This window comes from Mercenaria mercenaria, chromosome 3 (genome assembly GCF_021730395.1).
Source record: "Mercenaria mercenaria strain notata chromosome 3, MADL_Memer_1, whole genome shotgun sequence".
Classification (NCBI taxonomy): domain Eukaryota; kingdom Metazoa; phylum Mollusca; class Bivalvia; order Venerida; family Veneridae; genus Mercenaria; species Mercenaria mercenaria.
This window is the reverse complement of record NC_069363.1, coordinates 31514593-31542564: the sequence shown is the minus strand read 5'-3', so window position 1 is coordinate 31542564 and position 27972 is coordinate 31514593. Positions and strand designations below refer to the sequence as shown.

At 36.8% G+C, this 27972-nt stretch overlaps 1 protein-coding gene across 1 annotated transcript; it reads left to right on the top strand.

Annotated features, from left to right (window-relative positions):
* Positions 1–27337, top strand: LOC123525168 (tyrosine-protein kinase Src42A-like). The gene is made up of 8 exons (XM_045303998.2): positions 1–779; positions 3620–3741; positions 11132–11295; positions 14565–14733; positions 15422–15580; positions 20987–21165; positions 24197–24353; positions 25421–27337. Exons 1-8 carry the CDS (start codon positions 355–357, stop codon positions 25630–25632), a joined length of 1587 nt encoding a protein of 528 aa, XP_045159933.2. The 5' UTR covers positions 1–354; the 3' UTR covers positions 25633–27337.
* The last annotated feature ends 635 nt before the right edge of the window (positions 27338–27972 follow it).

Sequence of the window (27972 nt, the reverse complement as noted above, 5' to 3'; positions counted from 1 at the left end):
TTCCGGTTCATGGCAATCATGAATAATTTAGTTAAAAAATAATGAAAAATTTCTCCTTTTTTCTGCAGTTTTATAGCTAGTGTATATACTAAAACCGATCTTTTTAAAGAACATGGTATATGACTATTTGATCAGTGTTGCAGAATAGTTTTAAATACCGGTACAATTCGTGTAATTTCTTTTGGATTAATACACAATGAATTCAGAATTGATTTAGCAATATTACTCATCAATTGAAAAAAAATGTAGTAAGAAAGTACAGTTCATTTTCATGTATTTGTACCTGTTTTTGACACTAATGGGAAAACATGTAAATTTTGATTTGTGTAAAGACGTGTTCTGAAAGCAAGAGAAATGGGTGGCTGTTTCAGCTGCCCTCAGAAAAACCCAGAACCATCGGTTCCGATGGTGGGGATGAGTACAACAAGTACACCACAGCACAATGCAACTGATACAAATGGAAGCGTAGCAAATCCAAATCAGGTTGGTCTGATGGTGGTTAGTGCACCACAGCAGACCGGCAACACCACTACTGTGCCAATTAGTCCACCAAAAGTAGAGACTGGGGAGGTAGCTCGAAATGCACCGAAAATATTTGTTGCACTATATGACTATGATGCTAGAACAGCAGAAGATCTCAGTTTTAGAAAAGGGGAACATTTAGAAATTCAAACAGATACTGAGGGTGATTGGTGGTATGCAAAGTCATTGACTACAAAACTAGAAGGATACATCCCATCAAATTATGTTGCCAAATTAAAAAGTTTGGAGTCAGAGTCGTAAGTACAAAATTTAGATTGCTGTCAATAATTAATAAATGCTTTAATCAATTTTTGTATTAAAAACTTAAAAGATAACATAATATTTAGGATGGTAACCGGACGCCTAGTCTGCGTTCTGACTTCTAGCCATCTGGTGAAGGACACTTAGCCTGTCCTATGGGTGTTTTCTAGGCATGCGGTAATCAATTTATATATTAATTATGTGTTTTTCTGTTAAAATATTTTGCTGTACTTTAGATAGTTGCTTACCTTCATCTAATCAATAGTTTATGTTAAAAATGCTGCTGCTCATAAAGATACTGTCGTTGTTTAAATGCCTTCCAGTTCTGTTGTTGTTGTGCCGAGACAATATTTGACAAATATTTAAAGTAGTTTAAAAGAATTTGATCACAAAATAAGAATTAGTTTTTAAGATGTCATTAAATATTTTAAACCAGTGAGAAGTCAAAGAGTATAGCATTTTATGACGAAAAATCCCAACTGCAGTGTTTCAGAAATCTGAAATCCCAATGGGCTACCAATATTTTTGTCTTGTACTAGTTGTAGCCCAAACATTTTAATTGATATGGCAGTGACCGTTTTGGTTTATTTGCTACCTTCTTGTATACAACAGTTCAATGGAATGCTTAAATCAGTTATAGTAGTATAGGGTTTGACAGTTTTAGCCATACGCATTATGTTGTTACAGATTTTGTTCTATAATTACCCATTTTTTTTCCTGTTTTTATTTTAGAAGACAAAACTATTTAAAATGGGACTTCTTCTCCCTTTAATTATTGCAACATGACAATATCATTAAAAGAATATCAATTAATTTTTATAAACTTGCAAGTTGCAGAGTCCTTAGGGCAGTATCAATTGCAATTTATCTCAAAAAATTATTTAAAGTTGACAAACAATTTTGTCTTATTCTTAACATCTTTTATTATAAAAGTAGTTTAATTAAAGGACTAAAACCGAATAAATAACATCTCTCACTTTGACACGCATAGCAAATGTTCCATAACTCTTCAAGGTCAAGGTCACACTTAGGGGTCAAAGGTCATATCAGTTTGTTTCGTGTCCGCTTTGTAACTCTTGAACTGCTTGAAGGATTTCTAAGAAACTTGGCACAAGTGTTCACCACTCTCTCCGCATGTTTCGGATGACTCGCTTCAAGATTGAGGTCACATTAGGGGTCAAAGGTCATATAGGACTTTGCTTTGTGTATATTGCTCTGCATTGTAGTGCTCTTGTTTTTATTTGGCAGATCCCTTTTTTGTTCACTTCCATAAAAATATTTTGAATTTCTTCCCTTTTAAGTTACTATAAATAGCTTATTTTGAAACTTTATTATTATTGGCCGTAAGGTAAAACCGAGACCACTTTTCTTTCGTACAACATGGATGGTACCTCCAATTTTTAGGTGTATTTTGACATACCTGTACCTGGTAATGATTTTTTTGTGGACTTAGAATTGTTTTTGGAATTTCTTCCATTTGTTGTTCCTGTCCTTTGGGCTTCAACAGTCAAGTTCTTTAAATTTTGCTCCCATCCTCTGATGTAACCCTTCAGGCATATATTTTTACTTAAGATTTTGTATGTAAGCTGGTATCTCAGTAACCACTTGTGAGAATGGATTCAATGAAACTGCTCACACTGATCTGACATGTAATGCACAGGTTCTGTAACTTTCACAAGGTTATTCCCCTTTTTTGACTTTTGGTATTCATAAGTTTAACTGTTCTAGTGACGAGGCTTTTGAATAGTTGGGAGTTTGCTGTCCTTCGGTGTGGGTTCACAAGCTAGGCCAAACCTTAGAAAAACATTGTTAAAACTCCAGAAGCCACATTTTATACCTTATCTACATGAAACTTGGTCAGGATGTTTGCCTTAATGAGATCTGGATTAAATTTGAAACTGCTTCATTTTGGTCTAAAGCTAGGCCACTAGGTCAAATCCTTCAAAAATCTTTTGAAAACTACATGTCATATCTTCTACTTGATCAATATGAAACCGGGTTAGAATATTTGTTTGAAATCAAGATCAAGTTCAGAATCCGGGCATTTTGCGCTAAAATAAGGTCACAAGGTCAAATGAAAGAAAAACCTTAATTACGCTTGAAAACTTGCTATCAAGCTAGAGGTCAATTTTCTGCCTTTGTCTAAATGAAATCAATGGCAGCCGCAGGTGTAAGGTCACTAGGTCAAATGATAGAAAAAATTAACATAAATTTTTAAATGGATATTCATGAAACTTTTTTGTTCACCTAGTTTGATACTATATACTGTCCGAACTTTGTTACCTTTGCCTGCAGGTTCCATTATATAGTTTTGTTTGTCTTAATTTGCCCCATGTGGTTCTGGGACGATCTGTGTATGAAAGGAATTGGAACCACTGCCTTACCCTTGCATGATTGTAAGAGGCAACTAATAGGGACTTAACACTTGGTTTTGCAGTAACTCTGTGATTCCAGCAGGTGTGCAAATTTAGATTCCATACCTCATGTTTTTATTTCAATGTAAATGAGATGTGGAACCAAAATTTGTAGTCCTGTTTGGCGCCATATAACCTATACTGTGTTGGTGCGCCGTAAAACCCAAATAAATAAATTGTCTTAATATATAATTCGAGGTCAAACAATAAAGGTTAGGTGAGACAGAGTGACACAGGGCCATCATAGCCCTCTATAGTTTGTTTAGCCGAAGCATGTTTCCACCTTTATTACAGCTTTCCAGTGAAGTTTTATGATAACGGAACAGGCGTTCTTAGAGCATACCGGGAATTTTTATAGATATTAGCCGATTGCTTATAAGTTATATAAGTTATAACATATCTTGTTCTCCTGTTTATTTTAGATGGTACTTTGGTAAAATAAAGAGAGTAGAAGCTGAGAAGAAGTTGTTGTCACCGGATAATGAGCATGGTGCTTTCTTGATTAGAGACAGTGAAAGCCGACGCAACGACTACTCTTTATCAGGTAAATCACTATTTAACCATCGTTTTAGAATCATATTTCACAGTTAATATAATGAATGAAATCAAAGTTTGTGCTGCAGGAAAATTTAACATGTTTTCATGACAGAATTTTAAGCTTACGAATTCGCAGGCTGCTGAACAGTTTATTTCATTGGATCTGGGCAGACTCGCTGTAAAATCTTTTAGTTCAACAAAATGTTTTAGCTTTTGGGCAAACGATGTTGAAGGTTTCTCCACAACTGTTAAACTTACAGACAGGTTGAAATTTCAGCACCTCCAGTTGAACTAGCTGGGATGGATCTAAATTGAGGGTTTGGACTTAGGAGGAAAATTTGCCTATTTTCTAAATAGCTTGGGGGAACTGGAATTTAAGTATTACTGTCAAAAGCCATATATTAGTCAAAACTTTGTTAAAGGTTACCAGTAAATCTGTTTAAATTATTCCTTCTATTTGGGAATCAAACTTATTTTGACATCAGGAGTTTTTGCATCATTTATTGAAAAATGGTTTAGGGGAAGTAGTGTTAAGTTGTTACTGCTTCATTTTCTTTAACGAAGAAAAAAAGAACAGACTGACTGTACCACTGCACCACTGCACCACTTGACTTTCATTAACTCAGCTCGTTTTTACATTTTTATAGTATACCAATAAGTAATTAAAAAGATATTGAAGAGGTTTCGAGTGTACAATAGATTTCAGCGTCTCTGCATTGCATATCCACTACACTTCTAAAGTGGAAATGGTGTAACTTAAGTAGAAATTTCCCTCAATAATTAATGACATAATGACAGCAGGCGCTTCTGTTCTTGGCAGTATAATATTCCTTAGGCAGTCTTACTTACAACCTTCAGTATAAAATATTTCATACAGGGTAACTGGACCATACATAGCTAAAGGATACTTGTTAGGACTAAAATAGGAATAATTTTGTTTTTGACAACCCATCCCTGCTTACATGTACCGTAATCATATTTAATCGACCTGAAATAAAATTGCATGGTTTATGGCAACTAGACAGATAACATAAAAAAATATAATTGAGCCGCGCCATGGGAAAACCAACATAGTGGGTTTGTGATCAGCATGGATCCAGACCAGCCTGCGCATCCACGCAGTCTGGTCAGGATCCGTGCTGTTCGCTTTCAAAGTCTATTGCAATTAGAGAAACTGTTAATGAATAACATGGATCCTGACCAGACTGCGCGGATGCGCAGGCTGATCTGGATCCATGCTGGTCGCAAACCCACTATCTTGGTTTTGTCATGGCACGGCTCAATTATGTCTCTCATTGCAGAGTAGACATGTTATAATGGAGTTGCTGTATTATGGAGGACATGAATATTTTAGTATCGTGCTTATTAATGGACATTATTTATTTGTTAAAGCAGAGAATGTAATATTGAACAAGAAAACTGATACTAGTTCCACATGGTTACTGAATAGATAAATCAGGGCTCACGCTGTCAGTCGCCATTATCGCCATTTGCGATTATTTTATTTAAATGGCGAATATTTTTCCATTTTGGCGACAGGAACTGGCGATTATTTTATTTAGTAGCTACATAAATAATTATGCCAAGTGAGACAGTAACCCGCGGTCTGCTTGTGTAGAAAATCGATAAAGCGGACCGTTGATTACCTCGTGTATTCCCACACGTGTCAACTATGCAGATAACATTGCCTAAGGCGTTAAGATGCACACGACAATTATACCGATTATAACTGGAAATTAATCTTACTTATCTAGCTATCAATCAGATTGAAATGGCAGGCTACTTTTTGGAACAATTTAAAACGCCAACACAAATTTTCTTCAACTCTAATGTCTCTATATTCGGCAGACGACAATTAAACCAATTTGTACGGGCAGTTTCCTGATGAAAAATTAAATTGACATCTATAGTAACTGCTAATTTAAATATCTTTAATAAACATATTATAAACTGACCTAACTGTCGACGATTTCAAAATATTTTTAATCAGATCTAGGTTAGATCTATATGTGTTTTTAATCTGAAAATTTGTGAAATGAAATTATTCGAAGCGAAAAATTTTTTTTTTTTCGAATTTTCAAAATTTGTGAGGAACGCGAATTTGTTAAAATATTACAGGCCAGATATTTTTAATAGTCTATTATTTTACCAAGACTATTCTTGCATAATAAATGTTTGTTTTGCACATTAATTAAACGATTATTGGGAAACCCAGTCCTGTTTCTATTTTTAGAAACATGGCCGATACGGGCAAACTAAAAAAAATCAGCAAATAAATTTGCTTGCATACTGTAATTAGCGTAGTAAAAACATTCTAAAACACTTGAAAATTAGTATATTTATTGAATAAAGCATAAAAACTTGTTGACACAAAAAGCATAAAAACTTGTTGACACAAAGCTGGCATAGATGCCAAATATTGCGTATTTTCGCGACATGATTGTTTTGTACTTTTTGAGCAATTTAAGTGCAGTTTATATGGTCAAAAGAATCAAGAAAACTTTTTTGATATATATAAAGAAAAAGTATAAACATGTCTGATACTCAAAGACTTGGTAAACTTTCCATTGTGAGCAACTAGTTGTGTCCATATTGTGTGTGCATGAATGGGGCTAACTAAGCCATTGCTTAGTCCATAATGTCAGTCAGTATCAACCATTTCAACTGCCTTACTCAAACTAAATATGTATCCTGTAAATGCCTTCAAAATCCATTTTTAGCTCGACTATTCGAAGAATAAGTAGAGCTATCCTACTCACCACGGCGTCGGGGTCGGCGTCGGCGTCACACCTTGGTTAAGTTTTTCGTACCAGTCCACATTTTGACAAAGTCTTTTGAGATAAAGCTTTGAAACTTTCAACACTTGTTTACCATCATCATGGCCAGTTATAGGCAAGAGCACATAACTCCATCAAGGATTTTGGCTGAATTATGGCCCCTTTTGACTTAGAAATCATGGTTAAGTTTTTCGTACCAGTTCACATTTTGACAAAGTCTTTTGAGATAAAGCTTTGAAACTTTCAACACTTGTTTACCATCATCATGGCCAGTTATAGGCAAGAGCACATAACTCCATCAAGGATTTTGGCTGAATTATGGCCCCTTTTGACTTAGAAATCATGGTTAAGTTTTTCGTACCAGTTCATATTTTGACAAAGTCTTTTGAGATAAAGCTTTGAAACTTTCAACACTTGTTTACCATCATCATGGCCAGTTATAGGCAAGAGCACATAACTCCATAAGGGATTTTGGCTGAATTATGGCCCCTTTCGACTTAGAAATCTTGGTTAATATTTCGTACCAGTTCATATTTTGACAAAGTCCTTTGAGATAAAGCTTTGAAACTTTCAACACCTGTTTACCATCACCATGTCCAGTTATAGGCAAGAGTACATAACTCCATCAGGGATTTTGGCTGAATTATGGCCCCTTTCGACTTAGAAATCTTGGTTAATATTTCGTACCAGTTCATATTTTGACAAAGTCTTTTGAGATAAAGCTTTGAAACTTTCAACACCTGTTTACCATCACCATGTCCAGTTATAGGCAGGAGTACATAACTCCATCAAGGATTTTGGCTGAATTATGGCCCCTTTTGACTTAGAAATCTTGGTTAAGTTTTTCGTACCAGTTTATATTTTTAGCTCACCTGAGCACGAAGTGCTCAAAGGTGAGCTTTAGTGATCACCCTGTGTCCGGCGTCCGTCGTCGTCCGTCGTCCGTCCGTCCGTCCGTCCGTCGTCAACAATTTGACTGTTAACACTCTAGAGGTCACATTTTTGACCCAATCTTAATGAAACTTGGTCAGAATGTTACCCTCAATAAAATCTTGGACGAGTTCGATATTGGGTCATCTGGGGTCAAAAACTAGGTCACCAGGTCAAATCAAAGGAAAAGCTTGTTAACACTCTAGAGGTCACATTTTTGGCCCAATCTTAATGAAACTTGGTCAGAATGTTACCCTCAATAAAATCTTGGACGAGTTCGATATTAAGTCATCTGGGGTCAAAAACTAGGTCATCAGGTCAAATCAAAGGAAAAGCTTGTTAACACTCTAGAGGTCACAATTTTGGCCCAATCTTAATGAAACTTGGTCAGGATGTTACCCTCAATAAAATCTTGGACGAGTTCGATATTGGGTCATCTGGGGTCAAAAACTAGGTCACCAGGTCAAATCAAAGAAAAAGCTTGTTAACACTCTAGAGGTCACATTTTTGGCCCAATCTTAATGAAACTTGGTCAGAATGTTACCCTTAATAAAATCTTGGACGAGTTCGATATTTGGTTATCTGGGATCATAAACTAGGTCACCAGGTCAAATCAAAGGAAAAGCTTGTTAACACTGTTGAAGCCGCATTTATGACTGTATCTTCATGAAACTTGGTCAGATTGTTAATATTGATGATCGTAAGGTCCAGTTTGAATCTGGGTCATGTAGGATAAAAAACTAGGTCACCAAGCCAAATCAAATGAAAAGCTAGTTTACACTAGAGGCCACATTTATGACCATACCTTAATGAAACTTGGTCAAATCTTGATGATCTATAGCTCAAGTTCAAATCTGGGTTAGGTGGGGTCAAAAACTAGGTCACTAGGTCATATCAAAGGAAAAGCTTGTTAACACTCTAGAGGCCACATTTATGACTATATCTTCATGAAACTTAGTCAGAATGTTAAACTTGATGATCTTTAGGGCAATTTTGAATCTGGGTCATGTCGGGTCAAAAACTAGGTCACCGGGTCAAATCAAAGGAAAAGCTAATTAACACTGTAGAGGCCACGTTTATGACCATATCTTAATGAAACTTGGTCAGAATGTTAATCTTGATAATCTTTAGGTCAAGTTTAAATCTGGGTCAGATGGAGTCAAAAACTAGGTCACTAGGTCATATCAAAGGAAAAGCTTGTTAACACTCTAGAGGCCACATTTTTGACTATATCTTCATGAAACTTAGTCAGAATGTTAAACTTGATGGTCTTTAGGTCAAGTTCGAATCTGGGTCATGTCGGGTCAAAAACTAGGTCACGGGGGTCAAATAAAAGGAATAGTTAGTTAACACTTTAGAGGCCACATTTATGACCATATCTTAATGAAACTTGGTCAGAATGTTAATCTTGATGATCTATAGGTCAAGTTTAAATCTGGGTCAGGTGTGTTAAAAAACTAGGTCACTAGGTCAAATCAAAGGAAAAGCTTGTTAAGACTCTAGAGGCCAGATTTATGACTGTATCTTCATGAAACTTAATCAGAATGTTAATCTTGATGATCTTTAGGTCAAGTTAGAATCTGGGTCATGTGGGGGCAAAAACTAGGTCACCGGGTCAAATCAAAGGAAAAGCTAGTTAACACTTTAGAGGCTACATTTATGACCATATCTTAATGAAACTTGGTCAGAATGTTGATCTTGATGATCTTTAGGTCAATAGGTCAGGTGAGCGATACAGGGCCTTCATGGCCCTCTTGTTTGTAAAGTGTTTGACATATGGCTTTGAAACTTTTATCACTTGTTTAGTATAATAGTCTCAATCTGTAGGAAAGAGAAAATAACTCTGTCATCTATTTTGGCTGAATTATGGCCCTTTTTTGGACTTTGAAATTAGTTCTGTTTTCATACAAGTCCATGTTTTGTCAAAACTATTTGACATATGGCTTTTAAACTTTGAACACTTGTTTATCATTATGATTTCCATCTGTAGGCAAGAGTACATAACTATTTTGACTGAATTATGGCCGTTTTTGGACTTTTGGCTCATATATTGCCATTTAGTGCAAGACTTGTCGAAATCATAGTAATACATGAACATTGTTTGTCTAATCTATTTATTTCTTTTGTCTGAATATCCTTGGAAATATTTTGACCCCATTCTTAAATCAATTCTTCGAATAGTCGAGCGCGCTGTCATCAGACAGCTCTTGTGTTTTTATCAAAATTGCACGCAAAGATCCGCATCAATTTTGGCTATTAATTTTTCATAGGTTAAAAAGTTGGCTTTTATTTTTTGGAGGCCAGTGTGAGCCCTGGATAAATAGGCTTAATGCAACTAAATATGTTGATTCTTTGCACTAGATTCATAATTCCAGACTCAGAGCAAAACATTTCCAGAAGTTTTGAATATTTTGACCATATCTCAGGAATGGCCTTCTTCAGCAGGTAGGTGTAATTGCTGGAAGTCTAGTGACATTGGAATACAGTTTGTTATAATACCCATTCTGTACCTGAAGTAATTTTTTGATGGGCTGCCCTGAGTGTCATTCTGCTCCCCTACTTCTACAGGAAGAGTCTTATAACCATAGGTGTGGTTGTAAAAAAAAATGTCTTTTGCTAATTTGAAAGTGGTGTCAATAGATCAGGGATCATCCTACAAGGCGATTTGAGCGATATTGTCGCTTTAAAGTCGGCCACTTCGCCAAATTATCGCCTCCGGGCGAAATCCTAATCGCCGAGTTTTTCAGCGAGTTATTATCTGTTTACTTAAAGTAGTAAAACTTGATGCATAATCTAGATTAAATTATCGATAAATCAATAGTCAACCCCGCCTACTCGCCTGTCAAACTTCAGCCAATTGTAGAGTTAATATCCCAAAGTGTCAATCAATAATATTGTAAGCTGCTGCCCATTTTTAAGAATTTTCAATCGGCGTGTAAAAAGCCGATAAACTTAACGAGAGCATGATCTTATGCAACAATTGTATATTATTCTTTCATTTTATTAAAGATTACTTCCAAAATTATTTCAATTACCATGGTTACGGCCAATTTCTGTAAATGAATTGCTCGGGTACTGTGGATAAAAAATGATTTTGCAGACGTCAGAACTGCCGTACAAAATATTGTAAAAAGATCGCCATTATCTACGAGTTTGGTATTATTTTCGAAAAAAATAATAAATAAATAAATTAAATGTATAAATCTGAACAAGTTGATGCAAAAATGAGGCATTATAAAAGCATGAGAATCAAAACATGAATGAAAATTTTCACGGCGTTTTGATCGTGCACCTGATAAATTTACGAGTTTTGGACATGTGAATTTCAGATAAAAATTTAAAGGCGACTTTTTCATAGCTAAGTTTATACTTTATTTAGAAATTAATGAAAACGATAATGCAAGAATAAATTCCTTAAATAATTACTGTTTATAAGTTACAGCTAGACCCATAGAAAGTGGATATATATAGGCAGGAAACTGAATGCTATGCCGATTCTTCTCCTTAAATTCCTCAACTTCTCCCTAAATTCTGTCGGGGGAGAAGTCACTTCTCCCTAAAATTTTGACCTAGGATGATCCCTGTAGATGAATACAGTAATCAGTTAGATAGATACATGTAAACCTTTATTAATATCCTGGGTAATAAACTTCTGTCCTATTGTCAAGCTTGTTTTCTATTTTAATCTAGTTCGAGATGGGGACACTGTAAAACACTACAGGATACGACAGCTAGATGAAGGAGGTTTCTTTATAGCACGACGTATAACATTTAGAACTTTAGCAGAATTAGTGGACCATTATAGTGCTGATGCTGACGGCTTGTGTGTTAATCTCAGACAACCATGTACACAGGTAATATGTTGTGTCACTCTGTTCTTGTTAACTTTCAGCATTGTAATCCTTTACTAACAATTTACTTATGTTAATGGTATATTATTTTTGTGCTGACATACGTACAGTTTAACATATCTTAGCAACACTTTCTAAAGTTCAGATAATTCTCCACACAGGCAGATATTTCCTTTCTTATTTGATCTGTGTCTAAGTAAATAAATCTGTGCAAAGTAACAAACCTCTGCACAACAAACAAGTCTCAAGCTTCCTTAAGTGGATACACTGTAGAGGCTGCAGGCACATCACGCTACACCCCAAAAGATGGCTTATCTTTTGTCTTTAACCTTTACCCTGCTAAGTTTCTAAAATGGACTTGTCCATCATTCAATTTGGGCAATACCATTTATTATTCAAAGGGGTGTTCACTGAAAATATACTGACTGAATAGCGAACAGTACAGATCATGATCTCGGTCTGCACTGGTTGCCAAGGCAATATCACTTGCCAGCAGCAGGCTAAAGGTTAAGCTGAAAACTTTACTGTCTGATTTCAGTTTATGAAACATGTTAAAGTTTAGTTACTGGTTTTATAATGCCTGTAACATTTTACGGTACGTTTCATTTTTTAAGGAATTAGCTGTTACAGTTGAGACTGAGGTACGGTGCTTGAAATGTGTTATGTCACATGTATTTTTCTGTCATTGGTGAATTTCGGGATGTAAAACTTTATTCTATTCTGAGATATCTCTACACACAATGCTTAGCAGCTATCATACAATTTAACAAACAGTTGACAGTAATCAAAGAGGTTATTAAGTTTCTGTACACTGGTGTGATTATACATGTATTTGTTATATCTGTGTTATTTTGTCATTTGTGTGACTTTGCCTTTTTCAAAGACACAAAACAGTTGTGCACATTAGTCATTTTTTCCTTACTTAAATACTGTATTCTGTCTGGTTACCTCATTAAGGACAACACAAAACTTACAACCAGGAATTTCAAGGTTCATACCTTGGGCAAGGAGTATGCCTTCCAAGATGATGAACTTCGGTCTTAAATCCCCCTTCCTCAGCAAGGAGTATGCCCTCCAAGATGATGAACTTTGGTCGTAAATTCCCCTTCCTCAGCAAGGAGTATGCCTTCCAAGATGATGAACTTTGGTCGTAAATCCCCCTTCCTCAGCAAGGAGTATGCCCTCGAAGATGAACTTTGGTCATAAATCCCCCTTCCTCAGCAAGGAGTATGCCCTCAAAGATGATTAACTTTGGTCGTAAATCCCCCTTCCTCAGCAAGGAGTATGCCCTCCAAGATGATGAACTTCGGTCGTAAATCCCCCTTCGTCAGCAAGGAGTACACCCTGCAAGATGATGAACTTTGGTCAGAAATACCCCTTCCTCAGCAAGGAGTATGCCCTCCAAGATGATGAGCTTAGGTCGTAAATCCCTCTTCCTCAGCAAGGAGTATGCCCTCCAAGATGATGAACTTTGGTCGTAAATCCCTCTTCCTGCACAAGGAGTAAACCCTGCAAGATGATGAACTTTGGTTGTAAATCCCCCTTCCTCAGCAAGGAGTATGCCCTCCAAGATGATGAACTTTGGTCGTAAATCCTCCTTCGTCAGCAAGGAGTACACCCTGCAAGATGATGAACTTTGGTCAGAAATACCCCTTCCTCAGCAAGGAGTATGCCCTCCAAGATGATGAACTTTGGTCGTAAATCCCTCTTTCTGCGCAAGGAGTACACCCTGCAAGATGATTAACTAGGGTTGAAAGTCCCCTTTCCAGACAATGAGTACACCCTGCAAAATGATTAACTTTGTTCGTAGGCAAGATGTATTGCTGTGCAAGATGATTAACTTTGGCCTGAAGTCCCCCTTCCAAGGCAAGGAGTACCGTATGCTGTGCAAGATGATGAACTTTGGCCATAAGTCCCCCTTCCCAGGCAAGGAGTACCGAATGCTGTGCAAGATGATTAACTTTGGCCATAAGTCCCCCTTCCCAGGCAAGGAGTATGCTGTGCAAGATGATTAACTTTGTTCAAAAGTCCCCCTTCTCAGGCAAGGAGTATGCTGTGCAAGATGATTAACTTTGGCCAAAAGTCCCCCTTCCCAGGCAAGGAGTATGCTGTGCAAGATGATTAACTTTGGCCGGAAGTCCCCCTTCCCAGGCAAGGAGTATGCTGTGCAAGATGATTAACTTTGGCCATAAGTCCCCCTTCCCAGGCAAGGAGTATGCTGTGCAAGATGATTAACTTTGGCCATAAGTCCCCCTTCTCAGGCAAGGAGTATGCTGTGCAAGATGATTAACTTTGGCCATAAGTCCCCCTTCCCAGGCAAGGAGTATGCTGTGCAAGATGATTAACTTTGGCCATAAGTCCCCCTTCCCAGGCAAGGAGTATGCTGTGCAAGATGATTAACTTTGGCCATAAGTCCCCCTTCCCAGGCAAGGAGTATGCTGTGCAAGATGATTAACTTTGGCCATAAGTCCCCCTTCCCAGGCAAGGAGTATGCTGTGCAAGATGATTAACTTTGGCCATAAGTCCCCCTTCCCAGGCAAGGAGTATGCTGTGCAAGATGATTAACTTTGGCCATAAGTCCCCCTTCCCAGGCAAGGAGTATGCTGTGCAAGATGATTAACTTTGGCCATAAGTCCCCCTTCCCAGGCAAGGAGTATGCTGTGCAAGATGATTCACTTTGGCCATAAGTCCCCCTTCCCAGGCAAGGAGTATGCTGTGCAAGATGAATGACTTTGGCAGGAAGTCCCCCTTCCCAGGCAAGGAGTATGCTGTGCAAGATGATTAACTTTGGCCGGAAGTCCCCCTTCCCAGGCAAGGAGTATGCTGTGCAAGATGATTAACTTTGGCCGTAAGTCCCTCTTTCCAGGCAAGGAGTATGCTGTGCAAGATGATTAACTTTGGCCATAAGTCCCCCTTCCTGTGTATATAATAAGAATGTATATATGAAGACGAAATGTTGAAATTTAGATAGTAATAAATGATAGCTCCTATTCTGTTTAAAAGTTTTTCTTTGTGTTTTACTACTTCAAAGTCCTCTTAAAACATTTAAGCCTTGTGCACAGAGATAGTGGTTGGCGTGTTAGATTGATTGTTTGGTGAAGAGGAATTTTCTCAGTCTGTAAATTATATTTTTATTTGAAAACTTTTTCTTTATCCTTAGTCTTGTTCCATTACTTTTTGAAAATTGATTTTTAAAAAAATGTTAACATTGTTATTAAGTTGTGGTTGTAAATATTTGAAATCATTTTCACAATGTAACATGTTTACTGTAGGTGGAGAAGCCAATGACAGTGGGTTTATCATACAACACAAAGGACCAATGGGAAATCCCAAAATCTTCGCTAAAATTACTACGAAAGATTGGACATGGACAGTTTGGGGAAGTATGGGAGGGGTTATGGAACAACACAACTCCAGTTGCAATCAAAACACTCAAGCCAGGTAAGATAATGTCAAACAGGTAGGATAATGACATACCACAAACCAGGTAAGATAATGACAAACAGGTAGGATAATGACAAACCACAAACCAGGTAAGATAATGACAAACAGGTAGGATAATGACAAACCACAAACCAGGTAAGATAATGTCAAACAGGTAAGATAATGACAAACCACAAACCAGGTAAGATAATGACAAACAGGTAGGATAATGTCAAACAGGTAGGATAATGACAAACCACAAACCAGGTAAGATAATGTCAAACAGGTAGGATAATGACTAACCACAAACCAGGTAAGATAATGTCAAACAGGTAAGGTAATGACAATCCACAAACCAGGTAAGATAATGTCAAACAGGTAAGATAATGACAAACCAGGTAAGATAATGTCAAACAGGTAAGATAATGACAATCCACAAACCAGGTAAGATAATGTCAAACAGGTAGGATAATGACTAACCACAAACCAGGTAAGATAATGACAAACAGGTAAGATAACAGTTATTATAAATTTATCTAGATATAGTTATGCAACATGGTTAAGATACCATAATGTAAAATACTTAAGAATTATGTTATGAAATATTAAGCTTGAATCAGAAAGAAAACAACAAGAAATCTAGAAGGAAAAAAACAGAAAAGAAGGCACTTTACAGTATTTTAAAAGTTGACTTTGATTTTCACAGGTACTATGGATCCAAAAGATTTCCTGGCAGAAGCTCAGATCATGAAGAAGCTACGTCATCAAAAGCTTATCCAGCTGTACGCTGTATGTACACAGGACGAACCAATCTATATCATTACAGAACTCATGAGGCATGGCAGCTTACTCGAATATCTGCAGGGTACGTTACATGTTCACAAAATTTTAGTGCTACTATACAAAGTATCTGCAGAGCTACCCTACTTGCCCCATCTTCCGCATCCACAGCTTGATTAAAGTTTCGATGCACCATTTTATCTCTGTTATTGCTTGATGGATTTATCTCTGTTATAACTTAGTGGACTTGCTTTAAACTTAAAATAGTTGTTCCAAATGATCAGCCACATCATATGACCTAAGATCTATAACTTCTGCTCAAATATTTCATGACTTATGCCCCCTTTTTAGCTCACCTGTCACAAAGTGACAAGGTGAGCTTTTGTGATCGCGCGGTGTCCGTCGTCCGTCGTCCGTCCGTGCGTCCGTAAACTTTTGCTTGTGACCACTCTAGAGGTCACATTTTTCATGGGATCTTTATGAAAATTGGTCAGAATGTTCATCTTGATGATATCTAGGTCAAGTTCGAAACTGGGTCACGTGCCATCAAAAACTAGGTCAGTAGGTCTAAAAATAGAAAAACCTTGTGACCTCTCTAGAGGCCATATATTTCACAAGATCTTCATGAAAATTGCTCAGAATGTTCACCTTGATGATATCTAGGTCAAGTTCGAAACTGGGTCACGTGGGGTCAAAAACTAGGTCAGTAGGTCTAAAAATAGAAAAACCTTGTGACCTCTCTAGAGGCCATATTTTTCATGAGATCTTCATGAGTATTGGTCAGAATGTTCATCTTGATGATATCTAGGTCAAGTTCGAAACTGGGTCACGTAGGGTCAAAAACTAGGTCATTAGGTCTAAAAATAGAAAAACCTTGTGACCTCTCTAGAGGCCATATTTCTCAATGCATCTTCATGAAAATTGGTCAGAATGTTCATCTTGATGATATCTAGGTCAAGTTCGAAACTGGGTCACGTGGGGTTAAAAACTAGGTCAGTAGGTCTAAAAATAGAAAAACCTTGTGACCTCTCTAGAGGCCATATTTTCCATGAGATCTTCATGAATATTGGTCAGAATGTTTATCTTGATGATATCTAGGTCAAGTTCGAAACTGGGTCACGTAGGGTCAAAAACTAGGTCATTAGGTCTAAAAATAGAAAAACCTTGTGACCTCTCTAGAGGCCATATTTCTCAATGCATCTTCATGAAAATTGGTGAGAATGTTCAGCTTGATGATGTCTAGGTCAAGTTCGAAACTGGGTCACGTGGGGTTAAAAACTAGGTCAGTAGATCTAAAAATAGAAAAACCTTGTGACCTCTCTAGAGGCCATATTTTTCATGAGATCTTCATGAATATTGGTCAGAATGTTCACCTTGATGATATCTAGGTCAAGTTCGAAACTGGGTCATGTGGGATCAAAAACTAGGTCAGTAGATCTAAAAATAGAAAAACCTTGTGACCTCTCTAGTGGCCATATTTCTCAATGGATCTTCATGAAAATTGATCAGAATGTTCATCTTGATGATATCTAGGTCAAGTTCGAAACTGGGTCATGTGCGGTCAAAAACTAGGTCAGTAGGTCTAAAAATAGGAAAACCTTGTGACCTCTCTAGAGCGATATTTTTCAATGGATCTTCATGAAAATTGGTCAGAATGTTTACCTTGAATATATCTAGGTCAAGTTCGAAACTGGGTCACGTGGGGTTAAAAACTAGGTCAGTAGATCTAAAAATAGAAAAACCTTGTGACCTCTCTAGAGGCCATATTTTTCATGAGATCTTCATGAATATTGGTCAGAATGTTCATCTTGATGATATCTAGGTCAGATTCGAAACTGGGTCACGTGGGGTCAAAAACTAGGTCAGTAGGTCTAAAAATAGAAAAAACCTTGTGACCTCTCTAGAGGCCATATTTCTCAATGGATCTTCATGAAAATTGGTGAGAATGTTCAGCTTGATGATATCTAGGTCAGGTTCATAACTGGGTCATGTGCGGTCAAAAACTAGGTCAGTAGGTCGAAAAATAGAAAAACCTTGTGACCTCTCTAGAAGCCATATTTTTCACGAGATCTTCATGAAAATTGGTGAGAATGTTCACCTTGATGATATCTAGGTCAAGTTTAAAAGTGGGTCACGTGCCTTCAAAAACTAGGTCATTAGGTCAAATAATAGAAGAACCTTGTGACCTCTCTAGAGGCCATATTTTTCAATGGATCTTCATGAAAATTGGTCAGAATTTTTTATCTTGATGATATCTAGGTCACATGTGCTCAAAAGCTAGGTCAGTATGTCAAATAATAGAAATAACGATGTCATACTCAGTTGAACACTGGGTCATGTGGAGATAGGTGAGCGATTCAGGACCATCATGGTCCTCTTGTTACTTAGAATATGAGGGTTTTTTCAAACACTCACTACCTTAGTTTTTACTAAATGGATTTGATTCAGACGTAAAATAGTTTTTCCACATCTTCACCCACATTTAATGACACAATGTGCATTACTCTGGCAGAAATATTCCATGAATTATGTCCCTTTTATAGGTAGAAATTCTGATTAATATTTTCTGTACAGTTTCACTCTGTCTTTTGTATTACTAATCAGATCTGTCTTAGACTGTTGTCCCATACCACCATCTACATGGGGGCATTAACTACTCCATTGATAAATCTAGTTTTCTCAGATATGCCCTATTTCACTATCAAGCACTGAAATAGTTAAGCCCGCCTTCTCCTCATTATTTCCACCTTCTCCTCATTATTCCCAGAATACTGGTACTTCGAATGAACCATATTAGAATGTAAAAGCATTGAAACCTTTCATAAGATTACAGATAGGTTATGTAACATTCTTTTTTTTTTTTTCAAAGATGTATATTAAACAAATTGCTTACGTCATCTGTATTGCAGCATTGTTTTACAATACTGCTGCTTTCTTTTCATTGTTTTTGTGTTATGATAATTGTAATGAAAGATAAGTCATAGTGTCAAAAAGTTAAAATCATTAAAGAATAGCAGTCACAGAAAAAAGAGGGGATAAAACAGTGATCTTGACCTTCAGAATTATATAAAATATATTACTGAAGTAAATTACTGCTGATTTTTAGCTCACCTGTCACAAAGTGACAAGGTGAGCTTTTGTGATCGCGCAGTGTCCGTCGTCCGTCGTCCGTCCGTGCGTCCGTGCGTCCGTGCGTCCGTGCGTCCGTAAACTTTTTGCTTGTGACCACTCTAGAGGTCACATTTTTCATGGGATCTTTATGAAAATTGGTCAGAATGTTCATCTTGATGATATCTAGGTCAAGTTCGAAACTGGGTCACGTGCGGTCAAAAACTAGGTCAGTAGGTCTAAAAATAGAAAAACCTTGTGACCACTCTAGAGGTCACATTTTTCATGTGATCTTCATGAAAATTGGTCAGAATGTTCATCTTGATGATATCTAGGTCAAGTTCGAAACTGGGTCACGTGAAGTCAAAAACTAGGTCAGTAGGTCTAAAAATAGAAAAACCTTGTGACCACTCTAGAGGTCACATTTTTCATGGGATCTTCATGAAAGTTGGTCAGAATGTTCATCTTGATGATATCTAGGTCAAGTTCGAAACTGGGTCACGTGCAGTCAAAAACTAGGTCAGTAGGTCTAAAAATAGAAAAACCTTGTGACCACTCTAGAGGTCACATTTTTCATGGGATCTTCATGAAAGTTGGTCAGAATGTTCATCTTGATGATATCTAGGTCAAGTTCGAAACTGGGTCACGTGCCTTCAAAAACTAGGTCAGTAGGTCTAAAAATAGAAAAACCTTGTGACCACTCTAGAGGTCACATTTTTCATGGGATCTTCATGAAAGTTGGTCAGATTGTTCATCTTGATGATATCTAGGTCAGGTTCGAAACTGGGTCACGTGTGGTCAAAAACTAGGTCAGTAGGTCTAAAAATAGAAAAACCTTGTGACCAACCTAGAGGTCACATTTTTCATGGGATCTTCATGAAAGTTGGTCAGAATGTTCATCTTGATGATATCTAGGTCAAGTTCGAAACTGGGTCACGTGGAGTCAAAAACTAGGGCAGTAGGTCTAAAAATAGAAAAACCTTGTGACCACTCTAGAGGTCACATTTTTCATGGGATCTTCATGAAAGTTGGTCAGAATGTTCATCTTGATGATATCTAGGTCAAATTCGAAACTGGTCACGTGCCTTCAGAAACTAGGTCAGTAGGTCTAAAAATACAAAAACCTTGTGACCACTCTAGAGGTCACATTTTTCATGGGATCTTCATGAAAGTTGGTCAGAATGTTCATCTTGATGATATCTAGGTCAAGTTCGAAACTGGGTCACGTGCGGTCAAAAACTAGGTCAGTAGGTCTAAAAATAGAAAAACCTTGTGACCACTCTAGAGGTCACATTTTTCATGGGATCTTCATGAAAAATGGTCAGAATGTTCATCTTGATGATATCTAGGTCAAGTTCGAAACTGGGTGACGTGCGGTCAAAAACTAGGTCAGTAGGTCTAAAAATAGAAAAACCTTGTGACCACTCTAGAGGTCACATTGTTCATGGGATCTTCATGAAAAATGGTCAGAATGTTCATCTTGAATATATCTAGGTCAAGTGCGAAACTGGGTTACGTGCCTTCAAAAACTAGGTCAGTAGGTCTAAAAATAGAAAAACCTTGTGACCACTCTAGAGGTCACATTTTTCTTGGGATCTTCATGAAAGTTGGTCAGAATGTTCATCTTGATGATTTCTAGGTCAAGTTCGAAACTGGGTCACGTGCGGTCAAAAACTAGGTCAGTAGGTCTAAAAATAGAAAAACCTTGTGACCACTCTAGAGGTCACATTTTTCATGGGATCTTTATGAAAGTTGGTCAGAATGTTCATCTTGATGATATCTAGGTCAAGTTCGAAACTGGGTCACGTGCCTTCAAAAACTAGGTCAGTAGGTCTAAAAATAGAAAAACCTTGTGACCACTCTAGAGGTCACATTTTTCATGGGATCTTCATGAAAGCTGGTCAAAAACGATGTCATACTCAAAACTGGGTCATGTGGGAAGAGGTGAGCGATTCAGGACCATCATGGTCCTCTTGTTTAGATAAAGGTAGTTCTGCACATTTGAAAAACCAGAAGTAATTGTGTAACATCAGTTATCTATACTACATGGAAAGTCTCTGTACATAAAAATGTCATCAAAATTTTGATTTTCCAATAGACTACCATTATGAAAATTTGACTGGGGTACATATTTTTTCGAAATAACTAGCAAAAAAAAATCAAACACAGAACCCTGTCTTTTTTATTTGCCAAATGTTCTAAGTGAATCTCATACTAATTGTAGGAAAAATTTTGATCTGAACATGCAGATCTACCTCAAAAGCTTTATTTTTTTTTTAAATTAATTTTTCCTTTAAAAATTTCAGAAATACCCTGTTATGATCAATATAGGTGACTAAGAAGATTTCAAAAGAATTACAGATTAACATTATTTGTAATTCAGGTAAAGGAAGAGCACTCAAACTTCCTCAGTTAATAGATATTGGAGCACAGATTGCTAGTGGAATGGCGTACCTTGAGTCCCAGAACTATATACATCGTGACCTTGCTGCCAGGAACATTCTTGTTGGAGATGGTAACAACGTAAAGATTGCAGACTTTGGGCTGGCGCGAGTTATCAAGGTGAATGTAGGTGATATTTTGGTAGAAGTGTCATCTAACAACACGGATGTTTGTAATACACAGTTGAGCGTTAGATGATGTTTCCAAACCATATAGTCTAGATGACACAAGTAACAAATTGTTTGGTGAAGGAAAGTTTTAATGGTGTGTGGTGAATGGAATCTCTGGCACCCTGTATCTCCTTGTGCTGTGAAAACATTGTGGATGGTAACTGATAAGTACACGCTGTTACCACATCTGTTTGTATGGCCCCAGTGTTTTACTAATGTAGTTATATACTAATTTAAAAGCTCCTTTCACTTAAGTCAACATACATGTGATATTATAGTACAGTAATTTTTTTGAAAACAGATACATGTGTGTTTAAAATTTAGGGATGTCTGTTTTTATACCCCCACAAACAAAGTTTGAGGGGGTATATAGGAGTGAGCTTGTTGGTATGTCGGTCTGTTGGTTTTAATGGTTTCCATACAACAACTCATGAAAGGCTTAACAGATTTAAATAATTTTTGGTACAGAGGTGTAACATCATAAAAACAGGTCAAGTTTGAGTTTGAGGTTAGTAGGTCAAAGGACAAGGTCACAATGACCCGGAACAGTTAAACCGTTTCCAGATGATAGCTTGAGAATGCTTGGGCCTAGGATCATAAATTTTGGTACACACGTGTAACATCATAAAAACAGGTCAGATTCGACTTTGAGGTCAAGGGTCAAGGTCACACTCACCTGGAACAGTTAAATGGTTTCTGGATGATAACTTGAGAATGCTTGGGCCTAGGATCATGAAAGTTGATAGTAAGGTTGGTCATGACAGCAGATGACCCCTAATGATTTTGAGGTCAGTAGGTCAAAGGTAATGGTCACAGTGACTTGGAACAGTTAAACCGTTTCCGGACGATAACTTGAGAACACATGGGCCTAGGGTCACGAAACTTAATACGGAGGTTGATCATGTCACCAGCAGATGACCCCTATTGATTTTGAGGTTTGACTTTGACATTGGCAAACTTCTGTAAGGCCGTATTGTGGGGGTATAATTCATCACTCCTGTGACAGCTCTAGTTGTATCATTAAATATACTTGTATTTTGAAAAACTGATGTTCTGTTAAAATAATTACCTTATAAATTTCCATTTTTCAAAAGTCAGAATGACACATTAATCACAAATCAGATACATTGGGCAAGATTACAAAATGATTGGGTGATGGTCAGACACGAGTTCAGGGGTTTTTTTCGGCCTTTTTTATAGCCGTTATTCAGCTATATTCCCAATGCTAAAAAGTATGTATTTTTCCCAAAATGAGTGCAAAAATTCCCAATCTCCATTCTGAAAAAAATTTCATCAAAATTGCACAAACATTGACCAAATTCTGGACAATTTTGTAATGGAAGTATCTTAAAGAGGTTGTACTATGTGAAACAAGTGTATGGGAAAGTGCTTAAACACATCCTTGCTATATCCTATGGTACTAAATATTTCCCAATTTGGAACATTTATGCGTCAAAATTCCCAATTCTGGGGGTATAGGTTATATTCCCAAATTAGCTTGAAAAAACCCTGGAGTTATAAATACATGTAGTCCTTAAACCTTAAATCACTTGGTTCACTTGTTGTACACTTAAAACCTACAGGTTAAAGTTAATACAACTATATATATATATATATATATATATAAAAGAAAAGATAAAGACATCTTTCCTAGAACAGTTTATTGGTTAGTTATCTTGTAAATGATAAATGTTGAAAGTAGTCTGTTTTTTCAATTCTCTAGATTTTTACTGCTTAAATTCTAGCACTATGGGCATCAAAATACATGTTATGATTTGATCCACTTTCTTCAATATGGCTGTCTACTTGAATTGGTATTTAATTTGATAAAAGTTATTCTATTGAAGAGTGAAACATTCAAAATTAACATTCAGTTGTGTTTTTTGTACCTTATAGAAGGGTTAGCATTTGGGAATATATGTTGACACTTACTTGGTACTTGGTCACTTACATGAAACAATATGGTGGCAGTCTTTGCATTGTGTAACTAACTAAATGTTCAGTACTGGTGAGAAAGCCAGGATGCAGTTGTTCAGTTTACCTAACAGGAACTATCTAATCCAGTGATAGAGTTATCAAATTAAAAGTAAAACAAACTTGTTCTCAACCATATTTTGTTTATGGTATCTAAACACAGTTGATCTTACTTTGATACATCATGCCAGTATTTGAAACTTCATAAACAAGTAGTGGCATTGTACATCATGTTGAATAAAAAAGTGGCCATGTAGATATTTAACCCATATCACACTGGGCACAATTGATTCTGCCTTTGTGACCAGTGCAGATCATGATCAGCCTGCACATCCATGCAGTCTGATCAAAATCAGCACTGTTCGCCATTCAGTCAGTGTCTTTTTGGTAAGCAACCCTTTAAAGTGCTAATGGTACTGTCCAAATTGAAAGATGGATAGGTCATTATAGAAATTTAGCAGGATAAGGGTTAAAAGAATATATTGCCCGATTATGATATTGGGGAAATTTTGGATACATGTATATTGGGAGTATTATGTTAGTTGATTGTTCCATTGTTATGTATCATTGTAATTCCTATCATGTCAATGTGTTGTATTTCATTGCCAGAAAATGATTGTATAACTAAATCGCAGTTTGTACATAACAATTATTAAGTCTTAAGTGTTAAATGTCATAGCGGCATGCTGGAAAAAACAAAGCATAAAACAGGCAAACATTTAAGTGGATGTTGCCAAGGATATAGAAAGTAATCTTGTTATAATGTTAGAATCAAAATAATGTGTCTCAAACTGTGATTTACACTTGAATAAAATTATTTTTGGAGTTAAGATGCATATTTTCACATTGTGCCCTTGTGATACAATTCCTTCGCATCTAGCTCCAAAAATATGGTTTTTTTTCAGTAAGAAAGTCACTGTTTGGGATATATTATTCATAAAAATATTAAAATGTGTATCAGAACTTAAACTTGAGACAATATCTATACCATTAATGCTGTTTTCTAGGAGGATGAGTATGAAGCTCGGGTCGGTGCACGATTCCCGATCAAGTGGACGGCTCCAGAAGCTGCAAGTTACAACAGATTTACAATCAAATCAGATGTCTGGTCATTTGGTATATTGCTCACAGAAATTGTCACATATGGCAGGATTCCATATCCAGGTACATGCTGGAGTATCACTGTTTTGAATAAATAAACAACCAGATATGAGGTTTAATATGAGGTAGTGATGTTTAATAAATAGGAAATGGCCACACTGTCTTGAAATGTGTAAGAGCCACTTTAGACAGTTCAATGCAGAAGTAACAAAGAATTTTAAATAAGAAAATGACCTCATTTTAGGACTTGTATAAAAAGGTTTCAGCAACTTCAATAAAATTGTAGCAAATGGTGCAGGTTTCAAATGGCAGTGTGACTGTTAGGTTCAATGCCTGACAGTTTCATGTAACTGGGAATTGGTATTGGACAGGTAGTAGAAAAAACACATTTGGACAAAGGACATGTGTTTGTTAGAACCATTTTGTAATAAATATATGAGCCGTGCCATGGGAAAACCAACATAGTGGCTTTGCGACCAGCATGGATCCAGACCAGCCTGCGCATCCGCGCAGTCTGGTCAGGATCCATGCTGTTCGCTAACAGTTTCTTCTATTCCAATAGGCTTTAAAAGCGAACAGCATGGAGCCTGACCAGACTGCGGGGATGCGCAGGCTGGTCTGGATCCATGCTGGTCGCAAACCCACTATGTTGGTTTTCTCATGGCACGGCTCATATAAAAGCAGCCCTGTTGCTGTACAAGGCACAACTACTATATAATAGTATATATAATGGACTCAGCTATAAGTGTTACTGTACTGTTTACCTAATGAGATATTAAATACTTCTCCCATAATCATTGAAATTTCTGTTCCAAAATGGACCTTAATGACAAGTTTGAATCAGTTGGTAGTAACGTTCTGGTATGCAGAATGTTCATTGAAAATAAGAGGGATAATATGTTGACTTCAAGGTTTTGAACATTTGTTTCACAGCTTTCTGACTGCTATGGAATTTATTTGATTGAAAACTTTCTACACCAAAAGAAAATCTGGTTAAGGGTATATTTTGGAAGTTTCTTTTGATGTGATACCCTGTGGTTTTGGGTAGCAGAATGTTGTTTAGGTCAAATTACAGGTCTGAAACATGTATTTCATCTGAAATATTATGACATAAAATGGATGTCTTTCAGGTATGACAAATGCGGAAGTGTTACATCAAGTGGAACACGGTTACAGAATGCCATGTCCCCCTGGGTGCCCCAAGCCATTGTATGAGATCATGTTAGAATGCTGGAAGAAGGAGGAGATGGAGAGACCAACATTCGAGACCTTGCAATGGAAACTGGAGGAATTCTTCACGCTAGATGGAACAGATTATAAAGAGGCTTCAGGTGTACGATAGTATCCCCTAGACATCGCTGTAAACCAGTTATATTTGCAGGAAAATCTTTCTTTGTGGTATTTAAAGTTCTTTGGATTTCAGTGGATAAGTTGAGATATATTCATACACAGTAATAATACAGCCTAAGCTTGCTTCAATGAGGGGGACAGTGTATTAACTTGTTACTATGTGAAAAGACAAAAAATAGGTCTGAGTGTTAGGATCTCATATTTCTATGTGACCAAAGGAAATGGGTGGTTTTGAACCATGGTCTGTTTGCAACCACACCTCCTTGTCACCCTAGTTCTGTATTTTTCAGGGAATTAGTCAGACAAGCTGCAAGCTTTAAACTTTCTCCACACTAACAGTTCAGCTGCATGATTGTAGACTAATTTTGAAAATCTAAAAAAATACAGTTTAGGAAAAAAAATTGAAAGAGGTTCAATGTTGACAGTTTTTTTAGCTGTATGCTTGAACAAAACTTGTATTTTGTAAGTTGCTTATTGTTAAATTAAAAAAAAAACATAGAAGGTTGTAAGTTTTAGCAGAGTGAAATTTTTATAAAAGTATCTCAACTTAACCAATTCAACAGGTTTTTTTTTTTAAATGTATTTTGCTTTTTTGCTGTATTTTAAAGTTTTTTAGTGAAAGCTGTTGTGATTGGTTTACAGAAGCGGGCAGATTGCAATTTCCTACATAAACTTGTAGCTTTATAAATGCATAAACATTGTACTTAATACAGTTTTAAACTGTAATCATGTTGTATCATAAAGTGCTTTATTTTTTACTTTAAAGGGTGTGTAAACAGATTGGTCTAAAAAAGAAGTATGTGTGACATTAGTCATTTTATTATTTTCCTTTAATGCTAAGTCCGGTAAATATTTCATATCAGCAAATAAGGTAGTCCAGAGATGGGCTATCTAGCATAAAGTCATGATATTAAATATATCAGAAAACATTTTACCTGCTGCAGTATATTCTAAAACATGAACTTGTGTTGTTGGAACTACATGTATTGCATTATACAAGAATAAATTGTATATAGAATAATGTCAATAAATACGGTTTTTAGCTCACATGTCACAAAGTGACAATGTGAGCTTTTGTGATCACGCAGAGTCCGTCGTCCGTCGTCCGTGCGTGCGTGCGTCCGTGCGTGCGTCCGTGCGTGCGTAAACTTTTGCTTGTGACCACTCTAGAGGTCACATTTTTCATGGGATCTTTATGAAAGTTGGTCAGAATGTTTATCTTGATGATATCTAGGTCAAGTTCGAAACTGGGTCAACTGCGATCAAAAACTAGGTCAGTAGGTCAAATAATAAAAAAACCTTGTGACCTCTCTAGAGGCCATATTTTTCATGGGATCTGTATGAAAGTTGGTCAGAATGTTTATCTTGATGATATCTAGGTCAAGTTCGAAACTGGGTCAACTGCGATCAAAAACTAGGTCAGTAGGTCAAATAATAAAAAAACCTTGTGACCTCTCTAGAGGCCATATTTTTCATGGGATCTGTATGAAAGTTGGTCAGAATGTTTATCTTGATGATATCTAGGTCAAGTTCGAAACTGGGTCAACTGCGGGCAAAAACTAGGTCAGTAGGTCAAATAATAAAAAAACCTTGTGACCTCTCTAGAGGCCATATTTTTCATGGGATCTTCACGAAAGTTGGTCAGAATGTTCATCTTGATGATATCTAGGTCAAGTTCGAAACTGGGTCATGTGCCGTCAAAAACTAGGTCAGTAGGTCAAATAATAAAAAACATTGTGACCTCTCTAGAGGCCATATTTTTCATGGGATCTGTATGAAAGTTGGTCAGAATGTTCATCTTGATGATATCTAGGTCAAGTTCGAAACTGGGTCAACTGCGATCAAAAAGAAGGTCAGTAGGTCAAATAATAAAAAAACCTTGTGACCTCTCTAGAGGCCATATTTTTCATGGGATCTGTATGAAAGTTGGTCAGAATGTTCATCTTGATGATATCTAGGTCAAGTTCGAAACTGGGTCAACTGCGGTCAAAAACTAGGTCAGTAGGTCTAAAAATAGAAAAACCTTGTGACCTCTCTAGAGGCCATACTTGTGAATGGATCTTCATGAAAATTGGTTAGAGTGTTCACCTTGATGATATCTAGGTCAGTTTTGAAACTGGGTCACGTGCCTTCAATAACTAGGTCAGTAGGTCAGATAACAAAAAAACCTTGTGACCTTTCTAGAGGCCATATTTTTAATGGGATCTGTATGAAAATTGGTCAGAATTTTTATCTTGATGATATCTAGGTCAAGTTCGAAACTTGTTCAACTGTGGTCAAAAACTAGGTCAGTAGGTCTAAAATAGAAAAACCTTGTGACCTCTCTAGAGGC